General features: G+C 40.1%; 2 protein-coding genes across 6 annotated transcripts in view; both read right to left on the reverse strand.

Moving 5' to 3' along the window:
- Positions 1-220: 220 nt before the first annotated feature.
- tymp (thymidine phosphorylase) lies at positions 221-6,870 on the reverse strand. Of its 3 annotated transcripts, XM_087177542.1 has the most exons (11): positions 6,812-6,827; positions 6,670-6,719; positions 5,876-5,999; positions 5,376-5,578; positions 5,016-5,114; positions 4,386-4,515; positions 4,184-4,302; positions 3,233-3,395; positions 2,761-2,988; positions 1,543-1,683; positions 221-1,445 (listed from the first exon to the last, which is right to left on the reverse strand). In XM_087177542.1, the coding sequence occupies exons 3-11, from the start codon at positions 5,991-5,993 to the stop codon at positions 1,288-1,290; spliced, it is 1,359 nt and encodes a 452-aa protein (XP_087033668.1). In that variant the 5' UTR covers positions 5,994-5,999; positions 6,670-6,719; positions 6,812-6,827; the 3' UTR covers positions 221-1,287. The 3 variants fall into 3 exon arrangements, with proteins under 3 accessions (XP_087033668.1, XP_023275476.1, XP_023275473.1); XM_023419708.2 differs by lacking the exon at positions 6,670-6,719 and having other exon boundaries at positions 6,812-6,870; XM_023419705.2 differs by lacking the exon at positions 6,670-6,719 and having other exon boundaries at positions 6,796-6,829.
- Positions 6,871-7,582: 712 nt separating this feature from the next.
- shank3b (SH3 and multiple ankyrin repeat domains 3b) overlaps positions 7,583-19,089 on the reverse strand; it is a 36,583-nt gene continuing 25,076 nt past the window's right edge. The window contains exons 23-26 of one of the 3 annotated variants that reach the window (XM_087177514.1): positions 18,478-18,771; positions 16,733-18,038; positions 16,545-16,571; positions 7,583-15,622 (exon numbers count right to left, since the gene is read on the reverse strand). In XM_087177514.1, the coding sequence (XP_087033640.1) occupies positions 15,028-15,622; positions 16,545-16,571; positions 16,733-18,038; positions 18,478-18,771 (2,222 nt within the window). In that variant the 3' untranslated portion in view covers positions 7,583-15,027. Of the gene's footprint in view, positions 15,623-16,527; positions 16,572-16,732; positions 18,039-18,477; positions 18,772-19,089 lie in introns of all 3 variants that reach the window. The other 2 variants (XM_087177515.1, XM_023419700.2) reach the window with 2 other exon arrangements.

The raw sequence follows: 19,089 nt of genomic DNA on the forward strand, positions 1-19,089 counted from the left end.
CGCTAGTTTGCCTAAATCGGTTGTCTTGGAGACGCAGCCTCTTGCAGGGCACATTGGAATGATCTAATATGTCTGCAAACATAGTGCGAATGATTTCACTTAAATACTAGTAGGGATATGTCTCTACCATCCATATGCAAAACCTACGCCCTTTATTCAAAACATCCGACAGTCAATAGATGATGATGAAAATATACATAAAACACTAAATTCTAAACAGTTGAGAATATTAATTCTTTATTGAAAATACAGTTAATATACAATATCAATTGAATCAAAGACTGAGAACAGGAGAAAAGAACATGAATCATTCACTGAAAACAATCTGGCAATTGAAAAATTTTTAATAAGAAAATATTTCAAATTAAACCAAATGCGATATTTTAGTCATATATGCATTTGAGGTCACATGTCTAACAAATATCTTTACAGGACATTTAACTGCAGAGATGAAACAAATAACCTGCTTCAGTTCATGTAGAAACTGGATGTCAGAAGTAAATGAAACTGTAGAAATGGAAATAATAAACCTTTGGACATTTAAAAAAATCTTTCTATGAAATCCACATTTTAGAGTCAAATTTTTACTGCACTACATTTGTTTTACAGCTGTTGTTTTTTTTATGTTAAGATCAATGTTTCAATGTCAGATTTATGTCAGATCAATAATAACTCATATAAAAAATGTATTCATTATGATGCCTTATTATTGGTTAAAGCTAACAGCTGTTTATAAAGTCCTGTCCTTACCAGCTGCAACATGTATCAATAATTATAACACATGAAGATAATTATTCTGAAATAAGCCACTCTGCGTAATCACTTCTTTTATGCTTAGTATATTTTAAATTTATATTTAGAATACTTTTGTACTTTTATTTGGATAAAATTTTGGACTTAACAGTTTTTCTACATTGCGGTATTACTATATATATCTGAATACTTCTTTTTTATATTTTGTTTTTATGTTACAATCTATTCATTTGTTATGTGAATTACAAACTTTTAACATGTGCTGAAACACTTGTTATTTTGCATTTTAAATAAATTTACTGTAAAATCGTGAATTTATGGCTTCAAATTAGCAGCTGCTTTTGTCTAATTAATGGATTGATTAATGGTTAATAAATCATTTGATGATAATGCCTCTTAATGCATTAATAAGAACAACTTTTGTGTTGCCAGGTTGTTGAAAATCCACCTCATAGGAAGGATAAAGGATATAAATGTTGCCTCCTGGTGCCTCCATTTCTTGTTTTGTTTATTAGTAATTTTGTAGTAATACATTTACTTGTTTTGTGGCAGCAGAACTTCTTTCACCAGAGTTTGTTTTTGTTGTGTTGGTTTGTTTTTGTCTGTTCCCAGACTCAGAGCGTTCTGCAGTCGCTGTATCTGGTCTGGAGTCGGAGCTGGATCCTCATAATGAAGCCGCATCCAGGGGACACCTGAAAATACAAACATCAAACATGGTCAGGATTCTCATCATCATCGTCATCATCGTCATCGTCATCATCGTCGTCATCATCATCTTTGACCTCTCACCTTTCTTGACTTTCTGACCTAGCGACACCAGCAGCTCCGCCCCCACACTGTGATTGACAGGTTCTCCGACCATTGATCGTCCCGCCCCCAGCTTGTGAAGAATTTCAGCTAAAACTAAACCGTCCACGTCCACGACCACACCTGCCGAGAGAGAGGGAAAACTTCCATTCATAAATAATCAGCGGTCTATTATCCATCAGTCACATCAACATTAATTAATGTTAATGAACAATCAAGTTTAGTCAGGTCAGAAAATGTCAAGATTAAGTTAAAATTTTTGAAATTGTAAGTATGTAAATATATGAGTGGATAATGCAAAAATATATGTTAGTTAATATTTAAGTGCTTATGGTAGTAAAAATGTTAAGTAAATTTATGACCATAAGTAAAATACACGTTAGTAAATACAATAAGTATCGAATAGTAAGAACAAATAAGTAAACGTATAAGTATGCAAGCTAGTAAATATATATGTGTATATATACACACACACACACTCACACACATATAGTATGTAAATAAGCATATAAGTTGGTAAATATAAAAGTGCTTTAGTAACTAAAAATGTAAGTTTGTAAATATATAAGAAAATAAAAATATATAGATATTGTAAGATATTATATTATAATAGTATATATTTGTATGTAAGTCATATGTAATATATAAGTATTTAAGAAATGTATATTACTAAATATATGTGTGTATTAAGTAAAAAATAAATATAGAGAGAAATGTACAGATATAAATACTTAATTGAGTGACTATATAAATATGTAAGTACAAGTAAATAAATATATTGTATATGTAAATAAATATATAATTGTTAATAACAATAGCATTATTGCTAATGCTATTGTTGAAACTTCTGCAATAAAGATAAATATAAATATGTTAAATTTTAATATTGTAGAAATAAAATAAATAATATAAATATATATATATATTTATATTTATAAATGATAATATAGTAATATACATAAATACTAATATTAAATGTCCAAGATTTTCCCAAAACACACCCAAACGTTTATTCTGTGGCATTGGAGCGAAGGTTAATGCTAATATTAGTGAATACTGTGCTGTGCTGTGCTGTGATTAAAAGTTCCTCTGCAATAAATGTAAAGTATAATTTGTATGTGTTGATTGTGAAGGATTATTATGTCCAAGCCTCTGCAAGGCTGATTTTAATAAACAACAACAGGCCAAATTTTTTTTTACCATCTGCAGGAGTGGTCAGCTCGGTCTGATGGGCAGCTTTTCTCAGGACACGGTGATAATCTGTGTTGGGGGAGCACAGCGACTGAGCCACGTCCTTGGCGACACCCTGAACCTCCATCATGGCCTGGAACTTGGACAGAGCTGCTCCACCAGTCACAGCATCAGAAATCTTCTTTCTGCCTTCTGATAGGTTGGACACCAAGTCTGTCATCATCAGCAGCATACCGCCTACAGAAACACAGGCAGCGTGGTACGTTACATTATGATGAAAACCTTAAAGGGATAGATTGTTTTTACAGGTTGTGGTATGCATGGACGTTGCAATAACAGCTTTCAGACAAGTGTTTTGACAATTTAAAAAAATTACTTTAATTTACTATAATTTTACTATAATTACTATAATTTGGCAAATTATATTACATTAGCTGTTAGCGGCTCCTGTTTGCATTGGGTTCAGAGTAATGTGCAGTACCCAGAGTAATAACCAGCTCCATCAGGTCTTCAGGTCCCTTTCCCTTCAGCGTCTCCAGAGATTCAATCACCTCCAGACTGTTGCCAACACATCGACCAATCGTAGCATCCATGCAGCTGAGGACTGCACCTGTGCGCATGCCCAGGCCGTTTCCTACGTTCACCTAAAATCATAATTAATACATGTTTTTGTTTTTATATGAACCTAAAATTGTTAAACTTAAAGAAATATTTACCAATGATTTACTTGGTGGTTAGGAGCGCTAGACAAATGTTTTGATATCCTGTACACTCAACCTATAGCTGGAGTCTGGCACAAACAGGTAAAGGTACAATGTACAGCCTATGGAGTACCATCTAAAATAAATAAGTTCATGAATAAATACAGATATGAAATAAATACTGACATAAATAAATTAGGAAATACATGTAGAATTATATGAATAAATGCATATTTAAGTATATGAGTCAATAAAAATATAAATAGCTATATAAATGAATGAATGAATGAATAAATAAATAAACTGCTTATTATTTAAAAAATTTAATTTTTATTCATTATTATTTATTTATTATTATCTGTTCTGGTGCTGTTGCTTTGGTCTGAAACTGTGAGATAACCACGCCTCTCATTTGAATATAACAGATGGAAATAAAAAGAGCTGGGATATAAATGTAGCATTAGGAAATAAAAGTCTCCATAAATAAAAAAATAAATAAAAAGGTCATTTTAAAATAAAAAGCTAGTCATTTATTTATTTATTCATTAATTTGTATTACTATTTATTTATCGACTCCCTTATATATTTATATTTACATTCATATATATTTCTACATTTATTACCTCAATTATTTATTTCAGGATTCATAGCTGTATTTATTTATTTAATATTGATTTAAATGGTAAAACCTTTATTAAATAGTTGGTGCTTTTTAATATTAATGTATGTACCATTGACTGTGCCAGTTCTTTAGCACTGTCCAGATCTTTATACAGGGCTGCTCGACCAAACTTCACATCCAGCACCAGAGCATTCAGAGACTCAGCACCTTTCTTTGAGATAATAGAACCTGAAAAATAAATCAACCACAGATTTAGATTCATATTCAACAGGTAGAACTGCTGTTAATAGTGTAAGGTTCAAGTCCAGTACCGGTAATGAGGGGTAAGCTGTCCACGGTGCTGGTGGCGTCCCGCAGAGCGTACAGGACTCGATCTGCAGGAACCAACCTCTCCGTCTGTCCCACAATGCAACAGCCCACAGAGCCCAGAATCTTCTGAATCTGCAGCCAGTGCATTTAAATACTGTCAGTTACTGTGGTATGTAAATACACACAGTATCACACCACAGTACTTTTTTTGGTGACAACTGAAACTGAAAATCAAGTCTGGAGTAAACTGTCCAAGTAGCAAAAGGTTGCTGTTTTTCTTTTCTTATTATTTGGTCAGCTAGTTCCAGAGTTTAGTATTTTAATAGTTGAGAATGTGAGTTTTGCGTTTGTTAAATGGGGAAAAAAAAGGTGTTTGTCGAGAAACATTTACGTTATTGTAAACTGTGATAGGATATTGGCTTAGTATCAAAACATTTCCAATGATAACCAGCACAAAGTGTTTGTACACAAGTCACAGTCTTTTCCTAAACCTAACCAAGCTATGACCATTATTGTAGTAACCATGGTGACAAAGGTAAGTACGCTGCTCTCGGTACAGTCCACGTGTTTATCATTGTAACCATGACAATAGAGGTCGCGTAGACCGGCCGCAAATTAATGTTTTGTTGCACCTGCGCTGTTGATTGCTGAATGGTGAATCCTGGTATTGACTCCAGTTTATCCAGAGTTCCACCAGTATGAGCCAAGCCCCGCCCACTGATCATTGGTACCTGCCAAAGACACACCTGAGGTTACGACATCATAAGAGTGCTGTTTTAATTTTAACATTTTCAACATTTTTCTTTGAACACCATCTAGTGATCATTAGAGGAACTTCATCTTCAGAGAATATCAGCATTCAGCGGCGGTGCCACTGGAAATTCGGTTAAAATTAGGACAAATCAGGACAAAAAACAGATTATTTATTGATCTCCTCATCTGATTCTAGGCAAGATAATATTTGATAAATTATAGGGTTTAAACAGGTCTACCTTACAGCCACAGGCGGCTAGCGCAGGTGCTAACACCAGGCTGACTTTATCTCCCACTCCACCTGTCGAGTGTTTGTCAACCATCAGCCCCGCCCACTCCTTTGGCCATGACATCACTTCCCCCGATTTCATCATCTCTCTGGTCAGGGTCTCGGTCTCCTTGACAACCATCCCCTTCTGCCAGATAGCCATCAGCATCGCCCCTTAACAGAAAGAGACATAAGAGAGGTTGTACCTGTTGTACCTGTTGTACCTGTCGGACCTGTCGTACCTGTCGGACCTGTCGGACCTGTCGGACCTGTCGGACCTGTCGGACCTGTCGTACCTGTCGTACCTGTCGGACCTGTCGTACCTGTCGTACCTGTCGGACCTGTCGTACCTGTCGGACCTGTCGGACCTGTCGTACCTGTCGTACCTGTCGGACCTGTCGTACCTGTCGTACCTGTCGTACCTGTCGGACCTGTCGTACCTGTTGGACCTGTTGGACATGTTGTTCGTACCTGTCTGACAATCCTGGATGGTTTTGTCTGTAACAGCCCGGATGAAGGTTGTGACCTGCTCATCAGTCAGCACTCCTCCATCTCTCTTCTTCTTGATCAGATCTGGAATCGACAGCATGTTGGCCTGAAAAAAAAATGAATCCGATCAAATCTGCAATGATTAGTCAATAAATTGATTAATTGATCAATTGAGAGATAATCGCCTTTCTTGGGCTTCCCTCTTTGTGTACACCACTTTGATCCAGACTGACAGATCAGCAGGCCTTGGGACGATCGTCATTAAATTTGTTGTCTTGAGAGAATGATATTCAACCTTCCCATCATCCTCTGCTGTATTTTGTGTTTAGTGATAATGAGGAAATGTTAGCATGCTAACACACTCAACAGAAACCAAGCATCTGTTTTTGTCCAGTTACTGTCTGGTTTGAGAAAACTTTATATAATCACTTTGAACAATGAACAGATTCATGACTCAAAACTTGTTCAGATATTTTTCCAAATGACATCACTGGCCAAAAAAATAAATCGATGAGTCATGAAAGTAACTGCCAATTTTCATCTGATTTGGTGCCATAACAAAAAAATGGCTTTTGATTTTCTGCACAGTTTAGTTTCATTTTCTCCTGTTGTTGCTGTTTTTCTTTGCTTTGGTTACAAGAACCTTTTTTGTTATAACTCGAAACCTTCAATATCTCACATTAAAACCTGAAACCTGGTTCAAGATAAACACTTCAAAAACAGAACAAACAACAAACAGAAACTAACTGCACAAAAGATTTGAGATTCAAACACACCCAAAGTTGGACAAACTCCCTGAAGACTGTGACCACGACACCAACCCTCACTGTTACAACAACATCAACCAAAATCAACTCCGCACATTCAAATATAATGACTTCACATAAAACACACACACATACTTTCAGAGCACTGTACCTGGTCCTGGTGTTTGCAGTCTGTGAAGTGACAGCAACTCTGCAGCTCATAAGAAAGCAGCTGCAGGTCGAGTCTGCCAACCAATAGGAGAGAAGGGAGGAGGAACTGAAGGGCTCAAAGGGCCAATCAGGTTTCAGCTCGGGTTTACTTATTGTCCACAAAAAACCATCATGTTTAACTTTGCAGTCAAGTTGGAGTTTATGAGCTGCTGCTCTCTCACACACTCTGAGTCTGTGTGTGTGTGTGTGTGTGTGTGTGTGTGTGTGTGATAGAGAGAGAGAGAGAGAGAGACAGAGTGTTGCTTTAGTTATATATACACATCTACATATCTCTAAAATTGAACTTTGCTAATTTCATAATTACATTTTTTTATTTCTGATCACACAAAAAAGGAATCTGAACATGTTAACTTTATGAAGCTTTTACTGTAACCTGACATTTTATAAAATAAATTATAAAATTATTAATTATAAAACTAACAAACAATAACTAGATTAGACAAGAAACTATATTTATTCGATATTCTTCTTCAGTGGTGTAAATTTATAACAAATTTAGAGTAAACCTGGAGGTCTGGATGTCCATCCTTGTACTTACAGTATATTACACTATGTCTGTCACTGAAGGGTGTGAAGGTGTTTTTTATCTCCTACGTTGAGGTGAAACTCATTAGTCATTAACTCAACTTCAAGATTTATTGGACAAGCAAGGGCAGAGGTCATAAACCTGTTGACTCTTAATTTAAAAGAACCACGCATGAAGGCCGAGCGATATCTTTGTACTAAATGACAGTTTATTATAAAGATTACAATCTGTTGCGTTGCAGAGCTCATCAGTTGTCATCGTGTGCTCTTTGAGTTTTTTAGAAAAGGGAAGAAAAAAAAACTACAAGTACACACACACCACTCACTCCAGAAGAAACTACAAACATACTGTAAAAAGAGGAAGCCGGAGAGGAGGAGGAGGAGGAGGAGGAGGAGGAAGAAGAGGAGGAGGGTAACCATTTAACCATTATAACCATGTGAATATCAGGAGGAGGAAGGTTTCACACACAGGTTAGAAAGCCAGGATTCTCAGCCAATCAGCAGGAAGCTGAGGCGTTACCATGGTCAGATCTACTGTGGCGGCAAGTTTGAGTGTTTTTACACGACTGTTCTGGTTCTCTCCGGTCGCCATGTTGGAGGATTTTGGTCTATAACTGATTTCTCTCTTTTTTGTTAAGGGAGAATTTAACTTTACATGAAGCAGCTGCTTGGGATTTGTAATAACGTTATTTTCATCTGTTGTGTTAGCTAGCTTTCATTTAGCTTAAGTTAAACTAAGACATTTGGACATTAAAGATATATCAGGGACTTAAAAGTCCCATATAGTCTCATATAAAGGTCTGTGTCCATGTGTAGTGTGATTATAGATCAGCTCTAGCTTCTATATTAATACTGTGAAAGTATCAAAGCCTCAGTCCACAGAGAAATGCACACAGCCTGTATTCAGAAACTGAGCCTTAAAACCAGCCGTCAGGACTTCTGGAACTTTGTGATGTCACAACAAAGCAGTCACCAAGCCCCGCCCACCTGGACCCACCATCCAAACCTTGCAGGATTTGGTTTCTCTGAGTGTTTTTACCTGAAATTTCCTATATATTTTTTTTTTTATCAGATCAGTGAGCCAATCAGAAGAGAAGAGGCTCAGAACCTCCTCTCTTCTGATTGGCTCACTGACCTGTTGTTACTAAAGGAGATGTAAAACTACATTGAGATGGTTTTTGGTTTTTAAAACCACAAATATATCTTCTTAAGGATCAACAATCTTAATAAAACACAGGAGAAGAGGAAAAGATGGAGCTCTAAAGTCCTAAGAAGAATTCTTCAAAAAAAGTTAATAGGGCTTGATAACAAATAGATTTATCAATTTTGATTTGAATGATCCGATATCTATATTTGTATTTGTGTCTTTTCTCATGAAACATGTCTGAGCTAAATGTTTCATGTTTGCAGTGGCAACTTGTTGAAAAAATCTCTGCCTTTTTGGAAATCAAGTTATTATAGCCTCCACACAAAGGTTATTTTAGATGCATGAGTCACGACAGTCTCATAAACAGTGAAGTGAATAACAAGAGTCAGTGTGTGTGTGACTCTACCAGAGGGACAGAGTGGAAAAGGCCTCTGCAGACTAAATCTGAGCTCAGGTTGTGTTTGTTGAGGGGATTTTATCTCTGGCACCGTGGAAGTGGAGCCAACCGGCCAACATCTGTCTGCAGATGTGACGCTGGTGTCAACGCAAACAGAGCGGATGAATCCGTGTCTGTGCTCACAGTGTCATCATCTGCAGCTGACAGTCCACGTGTGTGTGACCACTTTTCACATGAAGGCCAATGGCAATGTAGATCTGTCATGTTTTAGTTGTTAAAATAAAATAAAAATAAATCCCTGACCCACAGTTTTATAACCAGGAAATGTTTTTGTCAATGAGATAAAACACAGGAATTTTACTTTTCTCCCCGCTGACACAAATAAAACAGAATTGAATTAAAAATAACTACAGTGGCATAGATGGGAGTAGGCCTGGTACGGCAGCCTGGATGTGCCAGTGTGATTGTGTTTCAACATCACATAGAAAACAAGAGGCACAGATTTGTCAGTGGGAGTAAAATTGATCAGGACAATCAAGTTGGAACAGGAGAAAATAGATCAGGACCAGGGAAGACGGCAGAAAAATATTCAGTAGTGAGTTTTTCTAAATCACTAGACTGAAGTTGAAAAATGGTCGAGGCGACTCACGGATCTGAGACCTGGTTTAAACTGGTCTAAACCAGGAACAGGGACTGTGTTTTCTATTAAATCTGTCAATATCAGCTTCATCAGCTGACGCCACTTTGATTGGTGACAAACAGGAAGCAGAACTTTAGGGAAAAAATGGAGAAGGAACTACTTTTTTCCCCAGCGGAGGGACACCACTGACTTCACTTCATCACCAGGTTACTGATGAGATTTTATGCAGCAGGTTTGCTGGTTGTGTTTGTGATTGGCTGAGAAAATCCTGCGATAGGGTGAATGACCTCATGCCAGGTTAGTGGTTTTCAGCGGGGACCTGAGGTCAGAGGTCAAGAGGTCACATGATCTCGTCATCACTGATCTACATCCAACCTGATTTTCACTGTTACGCAGCAGAAAAAGCGACAGCTCGTTCTGTAGATGACTCTGTACAGTAGACTCTAGTCCATTATAATATATACTACAGATATACAGTATATATCTGTTCGGTGTGGTGTCAGTGAGTGTAAACAGCTACACAACAGGGACTGTCCTGCTGGTTTTCATGTGGACAGTCCAGTGTAGAAGGCCTCAAACCTGTAAGTTAACTGGGCTGTGACTTAATAATAAATTCACTTTCTTGAGCTGGTAAATTATACGTGACGTTTGTGGGTAGTCAGACCTCTTTTGGCCACTTGGGGGCAGTAGAAACAAGCTGTGAATATAATACTGAAGTTGATGTGATGAACTTGTTAGCAAACAGTTTCTTATCTCTACATCCGGCAGTCACAGAGCAACGAGCGCAGAAACTCAGTCCAGTGTTCCCTCTCTTTTAGCTCTGTGCAGAGCTGTAACTCATTCTCCTATCATGACTGACTCAAGTGGTCATCCAGAATTCATAGAACCATAGTTACATATTTAACTATGGTTACGAACAGTAGCTGGATCGCAGACTGACCACTGGACTACAAGATGTCACCTATTCTTTCATCGAGCACGTTAACGAAAAAAGTTTGAGGTGTCCCCAACAGTACCGCAGTTGGCCACAGGGGCAAACGGGACATTGGAACCATGTTTGGTCACAAATGCAAAGGGGTGGAAGTGTCAGCAGAAAGGGGAGGGGCCATGGTAGATTTTTGAATATGTGAAGGGGTTAATTTGATCTTTGAAGACACGCCCCCTTAATCTCAGAATCTTCTCCGAGCTCAGTGTTGATGTTTTGAAGCTGAACTGGTCATCTTCCTTTAGAGTAGATTGTTAGCGTGAAGTTAGCATTAGGCTAACAGCTGATGTGTAGCTGTTTACAAAATCTGAATATCACATTTGGATAGAGACTTCATAGACTACAGTCTAACAAAATATTACTGTATAAATTTGATTTAATATTATACTCTATATATTACACTATAGCTACATTATTCTAACATAATATATATTATAGAGACGATATAGTCTACTGTAATGTGCTGTACACAGACTATACATTCTATACCTCTGATAATACATTTCCCATACAAAGGGCCTTGTGGTAAACTTGTACAACTTTGGGAAATAATGATTGTAGCTTGGCACGTGTTCAGGTTCTTCAGTTGGAAAAAAAGAAGATACACGCAGTAGATTTGTTTGTAGTGGAAACAGGCACTATAATGTTGATTGTGCTTTACAAGGGAATCAAGAGGAGAGGCTGTAACGATGCGATGGCAAGCAGTAAAAAGAAAATCACTTAAAGCGACAGTTCATGGTACATGTTCAACTTTTCCTCCCTTATGTTAATTCTAAGGAAGAAAAGTGAAAGAAATTCACCTTCCAGCCACTTGAGAGAGGTCTCATTCATTTGATGTATCTTGTTTTTTGTGCAGGTTTAGAATGACAGTAAAAATAAAAGAATGACATATTGTGGTTTTTAGCAGCAGTTAATGTTTTCCTTATGGTCCAAGGTCTGAGCTTGTTTCTGTCTCTGGATTGGTGACTAGCTTCTTAGCTAACAAGATACAACGTGTAAATCGGACCACTTTGTTGTTGGAAGGTGTATTTTTTTCAATTTTGATAGAGCTAAGCTAAGTTTCCCCCAGCTTCCAGTCTTTGTGCTAAGCTAGGCTAAACATGCTCTGGACCTACCTCAGTTACTGCACTCACGGATCCCACTCTTCTGGTCTGACCTACAAGAGGGTTTTTGAGAGCTGTGCCCTTCAGAGCTGCAACAATTAGTCGATAAACCGATCGTCGATTAACTATATTAATAATCAGTTAATCGATTGTCATTTTTCATGCAAACATTTGATGGTTTCAGGATCTCAAACGTCAGAATTTCCTGCTTTTCCTTTTCTTTAATATAATATTTTTGGGCTTTGGACTGAAATTCAATGAGGTCACCACGGGTTCTAGGAAAGAGAGATCATAAGCAAATATGTCTTGAGGAATGGTCGCATTAAATTTCTGATAATATATTATCAATATTCACGACAAAATGTAGCATTGCTCCCACAATTTATAGTCTGTGATAAGTGTTTAATTATTACCCACATCAGAAACGTGACATCACGTCTTTTTATGTGGAGACATTTTGTTAAACTCAATATAAGATGGTTTGAGGTTCTCAAATGTGAAAGTTTCTTGGTCTTACATGATCGTAAATTGAATAATTTGGGGAGCGAAGAACAGAAGTCTCAATGCAAAGTCAGTATTAGTGATCAGGTGCCAGTTGGTCACATGAACATCAACATCTTCAAAATGAACTGAAATTAATTAACCATCAAATAATTTCAGTGCGCGGTGGTTAATTTTGAAGAATGTGGGGCTGTTGGGTTGACTAAACAAGACGTTTAATGTTCTGCTCTAGAATATTATGATGGTTTTTTGATGTTTTATCGACCAAACGATTAATCAAGAAAATAAATCTTTGGATTAATCGTTAGTTGCAGCTCTAAAATGAATGCATGGTTAACTCTAATTGGGCAACTCCACTTATGGCCTCTGGGAAACTCTATATATGGTCCGGAGGAAACTCCACATATGGCAGGGAAGAAATCCCCAATATGGCAGGGAGGAAACTCCATTTATGGCCTGTTTCTTACGAGTTACCATTTACTGCAAGAGGGTCACGGCAGGTACAGCCGTAAGTGATTGATTTAATTCAGAATTACACACTAGAGTTAAGGGGGTTAACCGAAGAGCTTCAGGTGTCAGTGTGAGGGAAGTGTAGGAGGGGAAGGAGAAGGAGTATTTTCTGTACAGATGGCTTTAAACAGATAGCACCATGTACAGTAAAGCCCTCAATAAGCAGGTTAGAAACCAGAGAGGTTTACAGTTGGAGCTCTGCTGCAGCTCTCCCTGAAACACACAGCACATCAGCACAAAGTCACACTCATTGACAAATCATCATGAATTCCAAAACATCACCGAAACGACCTTGAAATTCAACTCATTGTCAAATCATAAGGAACTCAAAATCATTTTCCAAACTATTATAAACTCTGTAAGTCATCACCACCACATTATTATTACTTGTTATTCATAAATTCTAAATGATCTGCATTAAGATATGAAATCAAAATGAACACAAATTCTTCATGAGTGATATTTGGAAAAACAAAAAAGCTAAGTCACAAGAACTTTCTGAAAAAGGAACGGAGACGTATCCTCAGCTTTAATCTCCCGTTGTTAAGGTAGAGACTCCCAGTACGCTCGCTAATCCTCCAGCTCCGCTAGCAGAAGTCCAGCTAATCTCGTCTGGGGAAGCAGAATGGCACAAAGAAAAGAACCCGTCTCATCATGTCTGTGCTGTATTTGTCAGATCAGCTCTTTGATCAACGCGTCTTCACCCGCTCAAACTGGCAGAAGAGCTCTGTGTCCAGATCGCTTGGTCTGTCGTATGTTAACAAAACTGTGTGTGGATGGTAGAGCTGAACCGTTTAGTAGATTAATCAATTAGTAAATCGGCAGAAAATTATTCACCAATTATTTTTAATGAATTAATCAATCAATTTATGATAGCAAAAATGGCTAAAATTCCCTGGCTACAGCTTCTGTTGAGATCTGAAATGTAAATGCTTGCTAGTTTGCTATCTGTAAAATAACTATATTTCAGGTTTTATACTTTTAATCGAACAAAACATTTGGAGACGTCACCTTGGACCTAGACATTTTCTGACATTTTTAAACCAATCGATCAATAAATTAATGGATTACAGTGAACTACCTTCAGGAGAATTTCTAACGCAAAGTCAGAAATTTTCAGAGAAACTTTCTGAGAAATTTTCAGAGAAACTTTCTGAGAAATTTTCAGAGAAATTTTCAGAGAAATTTTGGAATTATCTGAGAAATTTTCGGAATTTTCTGAGAAATTTTCTGAGAAATTTTCTGAGAAATTTCTGATAAATTTGATCATATTTTCCGTACATCAGACCAGAATACAGAGAAAACACATAAAAATAAATCTGTTGTCCTACATTACATCAATTTTTGGAAACACTAGCTCTAGCTGGTGTAAAATGTTAGCTGTTACGGCGCAGCCACTCAGATCCATCACGATGGACATAAATTAGACGTAGAATAGAGCTGATACAATTAGTGGATTAATTGATTAGTTGGTCGACAAAATAAATCAACAGCAATTTTAATAATTTCTTAAAAGTCTATGTTTATGTTATCGCTTTAGACAAAAATATGCTTCCTGTGTTTTCTATGATAGAAAAATTAATATCTTTGGGTTGTGGACGGTTGATCGAACACAACGAGCAACTTGATTCTACGTCAGCTATAGGAAGATTTATAATTGTTTTCTGGCATTTTATAGACGAAATGGGTGGTTCCCAACCTGTGGGTTGGGGCCCACTGGTGGGCAGTGAAGGTATTGCGAGTGGGCTGACAAATCATTTGCAAAACAGTACAGTTTTGGTGAAAAAAATCTATTTTATTAAAAATTTTAATATATATATATATATAAATTGAATATAAATGTTTTTAAATGTCTTAAAATGAAATTATCTGGATGACATGAAAAGTTTGGGAACCACTGGACCAAATGATTAATTGAGAAATCAATTGTTTGTAGCCATAATGGAGAGTGTTGTCGTCTCTATGTGAATTCATTTGACTAGTTTTCACTGATAAGAATCTGTCAGCTGTTGTGCTGCTGATAAATTCTATTGTCCACAGATCTGATGAAACCTGAGATGTAGCACTAGTAGGCACTAGATGTTAACAGACGTCAAACCAAAGTTGAACGCCGGACACAGAGCTGTGGTGCTAACACTCTTCACAACACTGAGTTGATCAAAGAGCTGATGAGACAAAATGCCACTGAGATCACTCAGAGAGCTGGGTTCCACGTTGGTAAAAAGGTCTAAAGATTCAGTCACTGCAAAGATATCCTAGTCAAAGACATGGCCTAGTGTCTGACCAGAAGTCAGGGGTTATGAGGTCACAATTCAGGATGTCTAGAGGTTAGTGGTCAGAGGTGAGGGGTCAAGTGGAACCATCCAGCAGCTGTCTGAGTGCCCTCTCGATGTTGATACGGTGTCCCAGTCTGGTGACACCCAGCTCCACATAGTCCTCCTTGGTGAGGGCGGGGAGATGGGAGCCTTCGATCTCGTGCTCCTGGAAGCGCTGGCGGTGTTCGGCCAGGCCCACGCTTTCCAGCCAGTCACCCACGTCATATTTATTCCACAGGTTGAGGGGCCGCTGCCTCCATGGCCGAAGGGCCAACAGGGGGCCACTGAGGACTGGGGAGGGACAAGGTGAGGCGTGAGGTGAAGGTGAAGGGGAACGGGACCTGGTTCGTGCGCTTGCGCTTCGCATCACAAACCGAACCTCCTTTGGTTCGGAGGGGAGACTGAGACTGGACGACTTCAGGATGGTCAGACCGCGACCCGAGCTCAGATCTGGCCTTTCAGAGCAGGGCGCGGGGGAGGAGGTGAGCCCTATTGACCTATCAGAGGGGGAGGGAGAGGGGGAGGGGCTCCGGCGGGTAACCGGGTAGCGACTTCCTGGTCGGACTGTATAGCTGGCGCCATATCCTCGCTGGGAGATGGTGTGAAGTTCACCGAGGCTGGAGAACAACCTGCAACACAATAAACAGGATACTTATGACACAAAGATCATTAATACCTCAGTTATCAGCTGAGTTTACATGGAGTTAGTAACTGATCCTTTCCTAAGCCCCTTAATTAGTGTAGCATCCTCTCATTTCTAGATGATGTCAACTTTAACTGCCTAACTTACAACTGTCATTAGCATATTTTTATCAGCTAGCTAATTAATGCTAGTGTTAAATATAAGGGTTGAAACACTGTCCAGCTGACTCATTTTAAAATGAGAAATTTATGAGAAACGCCTTAAATATGGTTACAAACACAATAATATACTAAATGACTGAGGCTACTATGCTATGCTAATATGCTAATATAACACAGGCAGAAACCATATAAATCTCACACAGCTACACACCGTTCAACTGTTCTGCATGATTAACTTCCTATAGAACACACTTGGACAAGCAACGAAGACGTTCATATGTATGCTATATATGCTAACTCTTGCCTTCAAAGTAACATTAAGGTATTACCGTAGATGCTAGAATTTACTAGCTAGCTAGTAAATCGTACATGCTAATGTTTGAAGCTTATTTGAGTGGATGAACACACTGTTTAATTTATTCCTTGTGCTTTTGTTCCTGTGTTTTTGGTTTTTGAAAGCATATGAGTTCTTATGAAAGACCAATGCTACCATTCAAACACACTGTTAAACACAAAGCTTGACAGGTCTGCCATGACTTGTTACGTTTGTGCTAAGATATTATTTTTCAGCGGAGGTGTTTAGCGAACAGTCAATTCTGAGGGTTTATCCCAAAGTCAGTTGGGAGAGTAATTTTAGATTTTTAGTAGTTAGTCGTCTGCAAAGGAGATGAATGTTAGTTAGTTGTTAGCTAATGAAAATCATCTCTTAGCGATAACAAGAAATGTTTACCAGAGATAAAAACCTACGATTTACTCTCTCCACTGTCCACATATCTGGAACAACACAAATAGATTTAAGTTACAACACACACACACACACACACACACACACACACACACACACATACACACACACACACACACTTGCACACACACAGTAGTACTATCAGGTGAGTGGTACTGCAGTATTTACAATGTGAGGCAGTTCAACTTACCTGGCACCTCCTACTGGTGACCTCCGGCCCGGGTCGAGGGGGCTTGGCTCCTCCCCCAGAGAGTGACTGTCTTTGTTGAGCAGCTGTAGCCGATTAGCCAGATCCAGTCCAGACCCTGCCCTGCCGCTCAGCTCCAGGGCTGATGCCGACCGGCTGCTCAGATCCATAGCTGACCCTGACCCCTGACCTCCCAACGCTGCCGGACGGCCGCCTCCTTCCTCCGGGCTCAGGCCCCGGCGTTCGTCCCCGCGGTCGTCCCCACCACCCCACAGCTTGGACCTCCTCTGAAATAGGTAGCGTGGCTGCCGGCTGCCGCCACCTGTGGGAGATGAACACAGTGGCGAGGAGGGCGAGGAGGAGGATGCAGCAGAGGGGAGGAGTTCACTGTCTGAAGATTGCTTCAGCAGCGGGTCTCGAAGCGCCGAGCGGCCCCGGCCAATTGGCGAACGAAGGCGAGGCTTTAGGCCTGATGGGGAAGTGGCGGCGGATGAAGGAGATGGGTGAGCAGCAGGTGGGGAGGAGGGGGAGGATGGAGCAGGAGGAGAGGCCAAAGTGATGGAGGGAGGGAGTGAGCTGGGAGAGGAGGAGCTGTCATGGAGCCGTTCATCACCTCCTTCATCCTCCTCTCCTCGTCTACCCAGGGAGTCAGGACCACTCTCTACTCCCCCTCCCTCCCCACCTCGTCGTGGCAATAGGGTGAGGGAGGATGGGGGAGGAGGAGCAGGAGTAGTGGCAAAGGCAGGAGGAGGAGTCACCAGACCGATCCTCCGCAGCTCCTCCCTAGTTTCCTCATCACTGGATGACAACAATGCTGGTGGGAGTGTCACTGTGTAAGCCCCGCCCTCCTCCTCTGAGCTGCCCACTGTGAGACTTCTGCGCCTGTCAATCAGAGCAGAGTGACTCTCACTGGCCAGCGGTGGCAAAGGGGAAGGTCTCCAACGTTCAGGTGAGGGGCCGGCAGGTGACGTCACTCCTCCCTCTGTTTCTGGACGCTCCACCTGTCCATCAGGGAACAGGGGTGGGGTTATGCGTTTATGCCTCAGCTCAGGGCTGGTTTGAGGAGTAGTGCGCTTGATTCGCTGCTCTGGGCTCGTCTGTGGGGTGGTGCGCTTGGATCGGGGCTCAGGGCTGCTCTGCGGGGTGGCCATAGGGGTGCGCTTGTGTCTGCCCTCGGGGCTGGCGGCTGGGGTGGGTATGGGCGTAGTGGAGGCTGATGCATGTTTAGTCCGAGGCTCGGGGCTTGGTGTTCGGGCGGTGAGCGCTCGTTCTCGTGCAGCAAGTGCCAGAGCGAGTGGAGAGGAGGGGTCTGAAGAGAGAAAAGGAGAATAAAAGGTGTACAAAAGACAGTTTACTATGACTCAAGGTACTGATTACCTATTATCTACTCTCTTCTGAGCTGTGGAGTACCTCAAGGATCTGTCCTTGGTCCTCTTCTATTTTGTGGAATACCTTTGGGTTCTGTTCCAGATCATCTGCTAGTATTTTGTGGAGTACCTCAAGGATCCGTCCTAGGTCCTCTACTATTTTGTGGAGTACCTCACAGTACTGTCCTAGTTCCCCTTTTATTTTGTGGACTACCTCGAGGTTCTGTGTTGGATCTACAAACTAGAATGCTTCTACTTGGACAAAAAATACATTACACCAGCAACCGGATGTCCTTAGGGAACATTAGTGATTAGTGTTACTTGACTATTGTCATTAACTCAAGCAAAAGAGATAATATAAGGTTATGTTGTCGGACTTACCCAGCGGTTTCCCTGTCAGTGGGTGGAGGAAGGTGTGAGGTGTCGGTGAAGGTGATAGGACCGGGGCTGGAGGAGGAAGCTCGCCGAGGTCATCCATTGAATGGCTCTGTGTCAGGAGTGGCGGCACCTGGTTTTCTGATCCCGCCCCCTCAACAGACAGGAAGAGAGACGACCTGCGCCCCTGAACCCGAGCGCGCTCTGAAAGAACCTGCTGCTGGTACAACTCCGCCCTGCTGGGGCTGCCAGGCCCGCCTCCGTCTAATTTGGATGGATCATGATCTTTGATTCCAAGTCCTAGAAGAACAACAATACAAGCAGTCAGACTGATGATTAAGGAGCAATGTCATTTTATTTGTTTCTCAATCCTGAGCACATAATAGGGCACTGTGAATAAAGAGACCTCCTTTATTAAAGTAATTTAATTTGAGCCAACAAAAATCAATCGCACAATCTATTTCTTTGCATGTTCGCTGTTTTCCATGTTAGTACACAATAGGTGTGTTTCCACCAGAGGAACAACTGACTAGTTCCGGGAAGACACAAAAAACGTACTTGCTCAGGGGGGTAGTACCTTCTGAAGGAACTTTTGGAGCGGGGCTTAGAAAGATCATC

The sequence above is a fragment of the Seriola lalandi genome, unplaced genomic scaffold (genome assembly GCF_002814215.2).
Source record: "Seriola lalandi dorsalis isolate HSWRI2012SDOR001 ecotype SW California unplaced genomic scaffold, Sedor1 jcf7180002054609, whole genome shotgun sequence".
NCBI lineage: Eukaryota > Metazoa > Chordata > Actinopteri > Carangiformes > Carangidae > Seriola > Seriola lalandi.

What these genes read in the sequence shown, in the direction of transcription:
- tymp (XM_023419708.2), bottom strand. Translation starts at nt 5,993, where the DNA reads ATGCTGTCGATTCCAGATCTGATCAAGAAGAAGAGAGATGGAGGAGTG. An exon ending in GGAGCTGGTTATTACTCTGG is followed by an intron (nt 2,989 to 3,232) that starts GTACTGCACATT and finishes GTGTTTCTGTAG; the next exon opens with GCGGTATGCTGCTGATGATG. An exon ending in GCTGACCACTCCTGCAGATG is followed by an intron (nt 1,684 to 2,760) that starts GTAAAAAAAAAT and finishes CTCTCTCGGCAG; the next exon opens with GTGTGGTCGTGGACGTGGAC.